Raw genomic sequence first — 8,818 nt, 5'->3', positions numbered from 1 at the left:
GGACATAAATTTTTTTTGGATATTTACGCGTCTCATGCTGTTCAAATCCTCAAAATGCAGTTTAAAGCCTCCACAATTACAAAATCATCCCTCAATCACTTTTTTACAACTTTTTTCAAGCCTTATTTCGGCGATGGCAAAGTAATTTCCGCACTGAAACGTTTTTGAAAGATGTTTCGTCGGATCAAAAACTATGCTTCACATGCGCCACAAGTCCTTGAAAAAACTAGACGCTCTATGAGCATAAACTGGGTTGCCTGTGGTACGTGTTACACAAAAACAGAAGGCACTGAGTTGGGCGTCATGTAGACCATTTGAGAGGTCACCCAGACATCGTGCCAGCTGTGGCCCTTTGGCTCACACGTTCCCACGTTGAATTATCTTGTAATGCCTTGTCCCGTTTAAAGTCTCCTACTTTTTTAAAGTGCTCCTGTGACCAAAAAATCAATTCATATTTTTCTTTGGATTTCAAAACTATGTTAACAAAACACTAAGTGACCCACGTTTTGAGCCATGATTTCAAAAAGACACCTCTTTATTTTAACTGTAATTTTCCTATTTAATGGTCCGCCATTACTAACATTATGTTCTTGAGAGAGCTGGATCGAGGAGAAAGTGACGTCAAAGGCTCACTAGTTTAAGAATGCAATACGTGTGTACGCCGCAGAATTAATATGCAGCACGGGGGCTTTGGGCTTTCAGACTTTTAAACTCACGCTTTGCATATATAATAAGCTGCGTTCACACGCTGAAATTTTAAGCAAGTGAGCCTCTGACGTCACTTTTCCCTGGATCCAACCGTCTGAGGTCCAATCGGTCAGTTTTGAACGTGAGTAATGGCGGACCGTGAAATCCAAAACTTACACTCAAAGTAAACGGCCTTTGGATAAAAATCAAAGCTCAAAATTTTGCCAGTCAGTGTTAAGCAAACACACTTTCAAAATCTGAAGGAAAAGAGGAAGTGGTTTTTTTGATCACAGGGGCACTTTAAGCTTTGGTAATAAATTCTGTTCAAAGACAACAACACTAGCCTGCAAGCAAGCTCTTCTGTTGAAAATGGCGCGGTCGAAATGTAGGGGCTTGGTTACTCTTTTCAAAAGAAACTAGTAACCAATCCCCTATATTTCAACCGCGCGCCATTTCAACGGAAGAGCCTGCTTACAGGCTCTAACGAAACACAACCTTGAGTAAAACTCACTCATTTCTTCTTTAAGTTAAGGCAAGAGTGAATTAGATAAGAGTGTTGATCTATCACTTTGCGATCTTGCCCAAGCACATCTTGAATGGGTGGGCTTTGAATTATATTTCCCCCCTCAAAAAAAAATCGAAAAATTAAATATTAAAAGCGCTAAAACCGCTTTTCTTTGTTTCCCGCCATAATCTACGCGCGAAAAATGATTGAAGTATCATGTCAATCACATGTGAAAGGGTTCGGTGTCAATGTGCCATTTCCGAGTTGCTGTTTGTCTCGGTTTCGAAGTGAGTCTTGGTGCTCAACTATTGTAAGGGAAATGAGTTTGATTTGCATAATACCCAACTCATTTCCATTTGAATGGTTGTGCACCAGGATTCGCTTTGAAACTGAGGCATGCAGCAACTCGGAAATGGGCTATTGACAAATGAGTGAATCTGTCACTGACTGGTGGGAACCCCTTTTGCGCGAGCATCAAAGCCGTGTTACATTTTCACAACTTGATCATGAAATAGGCTCAAAAGACTGTGCGAATCAAGAAACGAATGACCGTCCTGGCCTTCCGACTTGCAGCTACCTCAGAACCACGTGACTTCCGTTGTAACGGCATTGCATGATGTCACATGTTACTACAACTCCCCCTTTCAAACATTTGCTTCAAGTCTGCATTTCCCCCTAGTCTGCAGTCTGCATTTTACCCCAGATCTGCAGTCTGCGATTTACATCGACCGGAATATTACACAACATGATGAACGGCCGAAAAATCTCACAAAAACCTTTTCCAGCGTAAAATTTATTGAAACAAACAATATAATTTTTATTAGGAGTCGTCCACACGTATCCGTTTTCATTTGAAAACGCAACTTTTTTCTCCGTTTTCGAAAAAATTTGCGTCCACACGTAGCCACGAAAACAGCGTTTTCAAAAAGTTCCACTCTGGAGAGCGTTTTTGAAAAGTTCCGTTTTCAGTGATCGTTTTCATCGGATACGTGTGGACGGAAGCCGTATCCGTAAAGAAAAAGTTGCGTTTTCAAATGAAAACGAATACGTGTGGACTGGGCCTTAGAGGCAATAAAAACAAGAAACACAATCCGCGTCACTACCGTCACAAACCATATGCAATTAAATAAATTTCTCACAGTTCAGAATCAAACCCTTTACTGAAAAACCTTTTCCGTGAACACTGTAGCAAAAAATAGACAACAAGCTTCTTTTCAAATAATTATTCACTGTCACATTTCCGCTTATTTTTTTTATCTGAAATCTGTGCAGAGTTGAGTACAAGTAGTACTATGGGCGCATATGACTCGGTTTTGACGGTTGGAAATTGAGCGTTTTGATTGGTGGATTAAAAAAAAGTTAATGAAATTCATCGGCTTCTGATTGGCTAATGGATTTATGCATAAATCCATGGTTAATGATGCACGTGATTTCAATGAGATGCACCAGCTTGTAATTGGTGGAAAGGGTAGTGTTCACGAGCACGAGATGGCAGTCCAAAAAACAAGACAAAAATAGATTTTTTAAAAAAGGAATTCAAAACGGTTTAACGCGAAGAAAAGACAAACGACAACTATTCGCCCTTGTCACACGGCGGCCATATTGTCCCGGGAGACCAAAAAAGCTTTGTTTTACCACGCCAAGCCTTGCAGTGGAAACCATGGGGGCGAGGCTTGGCTTGGTAAAACAAAGCTTTTTTGGTCTCCCGGGACAATATGGCCGCCGTGTGACAAGGGCGAATTAGTTAACGAGAACGTAGGAGGCGGCCTGATGCCAAGCTTCATCCCTTACCGAAGAAACTATTTACATGAACAAAAAGAGTAAAACAACTATACAAGTATTTATACGATCCCCTATGGTGGGTTGGACTTGGCGGGAGGCCATTAGCAGAGTGGTTATCAGAGGGTCGTAGGTGAGGGCCGGACGGACGGTGGCCAAACAGTGATACCATGGACGAGGGATATTGGCTTGGAGGGAGCCCAGCTGCCTCTCTACAAGACGATGTCGTTGATGTCTTACCGTGGTGCAGCCTCGCCTAGAACAGGGGTTCGGCATTGAGGACACTTCCATTATTGTCGACGGTCGTCTGTGGCGTAGCCGAACTGCGTTGTCAGGAATTGGCACAGGCAGCGAAAAACATTTTGGGAGATTTTTGCTACGTTCAATTTTTCTATTGTGCTTTTGGCTGCACAAGTAAACCACAACCACAGCTATGCAAACCCTCGACGCATATAGGCCTGGCCAAACGCTCGCAACATTGGGCACAACATGTTGCGTACGTTTGGCTACCCTGTTGCGATATGTTGCGTGCGTTTGGCTAGTCCATTCAACACATGTCGCAACATCATGCAACAATGTTGCGTTGAAATGTTGCGAGCGTTTGGCTAGGCCTTAAATGTCTCGAATTCTCCCAACTTCCCCGAGTGTTTGGATGAGGCTATGTAAACACGGAAAAGGCCTCTATTGCTTTTATAAAATATTTCTCAGCAATAATTCGACAAATGAAGGAATATGTTTTTTTTTTTACTTCTTGATTGAAACAGATTTTCTTGATACACGCTCATATTTCCTACCAGCCAATCAAAACGCGCGTCTGACAACACATAACCAATCAAAATTCGTGTGATGTCACAACTGTGTCTACATACTCTAATCTGAACACAGCTATTGACCAATGAGTGCGCGCGTACCATCAAAATTATTTTATAATTTTCTATATTTCTTATGAAATTACGCGACTACAAAAAAGATACTTACAAATACATTAAATTAAAAATCAATTGACCTAAATGTAAAACAATATGTATCTAAGAATACACAGAACAACTTTAGGCATTGAGTACTACATCCAAAAATGTTAAGGCCGGTATACACGGTGTGATTAGTCGGCCGGTTTTGTCGGGCCGATGGATCGTATCGTGTAAATTGTGTAAAACGAGTAAGTTTTTCCTCACAAGATCTTTTCGGTGTCCTTTTAGTAACCGCCATTTCGAATGCTTTAATTTTTTTAGTATTTACAGCATTACCCACTATTATACCCTTTGATTCACACGGCGGTTTCTCTCGGAGTGTTGGTCTGACTTCAAACTGTTGCACTGCAACAGATTTATTGAATGGGACCGATTTTCATTTCCGTGGATTGGTCGATCATCGGCTGTCAAAATATACGCTAGGTTTGCGCTCCGACGCCGTTGGGACGACAAATAGTACCGTGTAAACAGGCCATTACCGTGACCAGTTGTAAAATTGCTTAAGGCTTAAGTGCTAGTAGGAGAGTGTGATTCCCGAAAAACTTTCTTTAGTCTGTTAGGGGCTAGATCATTAAGGATTTATTAAGGATTTTAAACATCCTTCTAGCCTTAATTTTGACACTACGGTCAGCTAGAGTACTCCAACCAAGGGAGCACAGGGACATTTCTGACTGGCCAGCCGGGTTCATTGTCTCGGTAAGCAGTTACTCTGCAGCGCACCAGTGTTGAAGTTTTTGAAAACGATGGGCTGCACCACTACCAAGAGAATCCCATACTTCGCAACAGTAAGGTTGCGGATATCTTTTTAGCAATTCCATCTACTTGTTTTCCCCTCGTAAGAAACTCATCGATCTGTAAACCGAATGCCTTACAGTCCCCAACTCTATTGACAGTATCCTCGGCAATCACAATAATTGTGGTTCCGTTAGAAAATTTCGCGTCTTTTGTCTGGAGCCAGTTAAAACATACTTCGTTTTTTCTATATATTTAGGCTTAATTTGTTTGCAGAAAGCCACTTTCTAACATTTCTAAGGTCATTGTTAAGGTCCATCTCTGTTTCTTTAATTGTTTATGTTTTATCACCTGCAAATAATCTAGGAGTAGTTCGCTCAAGGCAATTAATATTGGTAGATCATTAATATAAAATAAAACTGAAGTCGGCCAAGAATTGACCCTTGAGGGATTCTGCAGCTTATGTTCTTATTGTCAGAAACTTACCGTTTACATGGCAACTTTGCATTCTATCCGTCAAGTAGAATTTTAACATGCTTAGCGTGTGTCCTTTGAATGCCAAACATCTTATTCCAGAATGTCCGACATTTTAAAAGCATATTTAACCTTAAACTAGGGAATAGCGCTAATTTGCAAGCAAACAAAAGAATACTAAAATGGTGGCCATTTTGGAATAAGGTGTATAAGCACCAAGTTTCTCTCACAAAAAAAAAATTCATGGTTTACAGTATCAAATGTATATTAACCAAATTATAAAAGCCTCGATCCATATTAATAAACCCATTCATTTGTGCAATCCAGCAGAGCTGAAGAGGTAGAAAGCCAATTTGATGACCGGACAATAAATTCTCCTCGTTCAAGTATATGTCAACTGGTCGTACAAACCCTTTCATATATCTTACTTATAATTAGCTATTTCGTTTCTTGGGCCATTTTTATGAAGGGGAATGACTCTGGCAATTTTCCATTCCGATGGGACAGTTTGCAAGGTGAACGAGGTCAAAGATGCAGAAGTTACTGGCGCTGCTATTTCAAGACCCTAACCTGAAATTTTTTTCGAGTCCAGTGGCTTTAGATACAGTTAAAGAATGAAGCAGTTTTACATCCGTAAGGTAGTCGCTAAAGTAAGATCCATTGCTTTCAATGGATTCCGCAAGCCTTGGGCCTACATTGGTAAAATATTTATTAAAATACTTAGCTACATCCTCAGGAGATGTAAAAGAGTGGTTGTTGTATCGATTATAATTTTTCAAATTTTTGGTTTATCCCGCTGTCTTTCCATTTGAGTCGCATAGCATTCGGTCTTTGCTTTGTGAAATGGAATGATGACAGCAATTTTAGCAGATTTGCAAAATTTCCAGTCACGCCCATTGTTTTTAACAGGTGCTATGCGCTCAAGTCGGTTTCCCCCAAACATTTTGCCCTTAATTTCTTTAATTATTCACGGAACGGTAGACCGATTTCGAACTCTCTTTGATTTGGAGCGTGATTATCAAAAGCTTCACGAAATAACTTCTTCCAATGTACCCACAATGCATCCACGGTTTGCTCGATCTTAATTTGTTGGCTTGAGCTCTTGGCACAAAAGTACGATATAGTGTTTAAATAAAAGGAGAAAACCACCAACGCCACTGACAAAGTAAATACTTTCATGACAGACCGACGTATCTGAGACACGACTTATGGCCATGGAAACCCTGGGTTCTTTAAAACTCTAAACGTTTGTAATAGGACATTCCGGATAAATCATGCATGGGCTTTGGTTGTGGTAATGATGTGTACTTGATTGGATGCAATGCATTTTTTGGCGTTTTTTGGTATCCAGATAGATTTATCCAAGAGCCATCAAAATTACTCGGATAGGGTGGCATTAGTTCGTCAAGCGAGGAACTGCGATTGTTGGCTTTTAAACAGACTTCAGTCAGCGACTTGCTTTCTGCTAAGCCATAACGCAGACGGTGTGAAAATACCCGTTTAAAACAGCCATGTGCTAAATCCACATCGGTTACCCTTCCTTTAAAAATGTCATCGTTGCCGTTGATTTTGAGATGGAGGGTAGTTAGTGACTTGATTTGTGCTAAACTGGAACCAAGCGCTTCTGCCCACCTGCACCCATCAATGCCATCGTTGCTGTTGATTGTGAGATGAAGAGTAGTCAATGACTTGATTTTTGCTAAACCATAACCAAGCTTTTCTGCCCACCTCCACCCATGAATGCCATCGTTGCTGTTGATTGTGAGATGAAGAGTAGTCAGTGACTTGATTTTTGCTAAACCATAACCAAGCTTTTCTGCCCACCTGCGCCCATGAATGCCATAGTTGCTGTTGATTGTGAGATGAAGAGTAGTCAGTGACTTGACTTTTGCTAAACCATAACCAAGCTTTTCTGCCCACCTGCACCCATCAATGCCATCGTAGCTGTTGATTGTGAGATGAAGAGTAGTCAGTGACTTGATTTCTGCTAAACCATAACCAAGCTTTTCTGCCCACCTGCACCCATGAATGCCATACTTGCTGTTGATTGTGAGATGAAGAGTGGTCAGTGACTTGACTTTTGCTAAACCATAACCAAGCTCGTGTGCCCACCTCCATTCATCAATGCTATCGTTGCTGTTGATTGTGAGATGAAGAGTAGTCAGTGACTTGATTTCTGCTAAACTAGAATAAAGATAGGTTTCCCATGTGCGTTCAAGAATGCCATCGTTGCTGTTGATTGTGAGATGGAGAGTAGTTAGTGACTTGACTTTTGCTAAACCATAACCAAGCTTTTCTGCCCACCTGCACCCATCAATGCCATCGTTGCTGTTGATTGTGAGATGAAGAGTAGTCAGTGACTTGATTTCTGCTAAACCATAACCAAGCACTTCAGTCCACATGCACCCATCAATGCCATCGTTGCTGTTGATTGTGAGATGAAGAGTAGTCAGTGACTTGACTTTTGCTAAACCATAACCAAGCTCGTGTGCCCACCTGCACCCACCAATGCCATCGTTGCTGTTGGTTGTGAGATGAAGAGTAGTCAGTGACTTGATTTTTGCTAAACCATAACCAAGCTCGTGTGCCCACCTCCATCCATCAATGCCATCGTTGCTGTTGATTGTGAGATGAAGAGTAGTCAGTGACTTGATTTCTGCTAAACTAGAATAAAGATAGGTTTCCCATGTGCGTTCAAGAATGCCACCGTTGTTGTTGATTGTGAAATGGAGAGTAGTTAGCGACTTGACTTTTGCTAAAGCAATACCAAGCTCGGGTCCACATGTGTCCTCAAGAATGCCATCGTTGCTGTTGATTGTGAGATGGAGAGTAGTTAGTGACTTGATTTGTGCTAAACTAGAACCAAGATAGGTTTCCCATGTGGTAATTGATAATCGAGTCGCTTGGCAACGAACGGGCGAAAGGACTCTTGAGTCATCAGGGTGCTAGGAAGAATTCAGGTTCTTCTAACTCAATGGGTATAAACGCATCCGATCAGTGTTGGTAGTAGGTTTGGTTCTTGCCTAGGACTCTGATCTTTACGTTATCCTTTCGCCTGTTGCCAAGCTACTACAGCTTATCATACAGCATATATTTGGAGAGAAAAGGTTGTTGTATATTGTAAGTTTCGAAATAAATAATAGCCGACATTTGATCCTTGCAAATGTAATGAAAATGATACTGTATTGTTGTTGTCGTTGTCGTTTCCAGAAAACGGCTTTTTAGTTTAGTAGGATGTTTATATGAAGTACGGGATATATGAAAGTCATACCTTTGAACTGCAGAGAGAATGTCAGGTCTTGAAATTATAATTATAGTTATAAGCGCGACTTTGGGAGCAGCAAACTCAAAGTGGCTGTGTCACAGCAGTGCAGATGATTTTGTGTAGTTATAATTACTGATCGTCATCTAAACCCAATGTTTTCACCTGAATTATATCACCGAATGCGAGAGGGAAATAATGCAAATAAAATTTCTCAGAAAAACGGGGGTGGCCTTTTTTGGTATAAGGGAAATTATCAGGGGTGAAATTTTTTCAACTTTTTATTACTTTTTAGATAAAACAAATAGGTTTAGACAGATACTCTACCCGCAAATAGCCGAGCTAGTCTTGGCGAGTAGTGCCGGGACGCCGAATGCGGGTCCACATAAGCTTTTAAGGTTGCCTTTT

At 41.0% G+C, this 8,818-nt stretch overlaps 1 protein-coding gene across 1 annotated transcript in view; it reads right to left on the bottom strand.

Moving 5' to 3' along the window:
* Window positions 1-3,694: 3,694 nt before the first annotated feature.
* The window catches only part of LOC138024084 (uncharacterized), a 54,963-nt gene continuing 49,839 nt past the window's right edge, over window positions 3,695-8,818 (bottom strand). Inside the window, exon 22 of the mRNA XM_068871175.1 lies at window positions 3,695-7,956. Coding sequence (XP_068727276.1) covers window positions 6,381-7,956 — 1,576 coding nt within the window. The 3' untranslated portion in view covers window positions 3,695-6,380. The remainder of the gene's footprint in view (window positions 7,957-8,818) is intronic.

Source organism: Montipora capricornis, chromosome 11, assembly GCF_036669925.1.
Source record: "Montipora capricornis isolate CH-2021 chromosome 11, ASM3666992v2, whole genome shotgun sequence".
NCBI classification, from domain to species: Eukaryota; Metazoa; Cnidaria; class Anthozoa; order Scleractinia; family Acroporidae; genus Montipora; species Montipora capricornis.
Note: the sequence above shows the minus strand (reverse complement) of the source record. Positions and strands in the feature narration are given on the sequence as shown.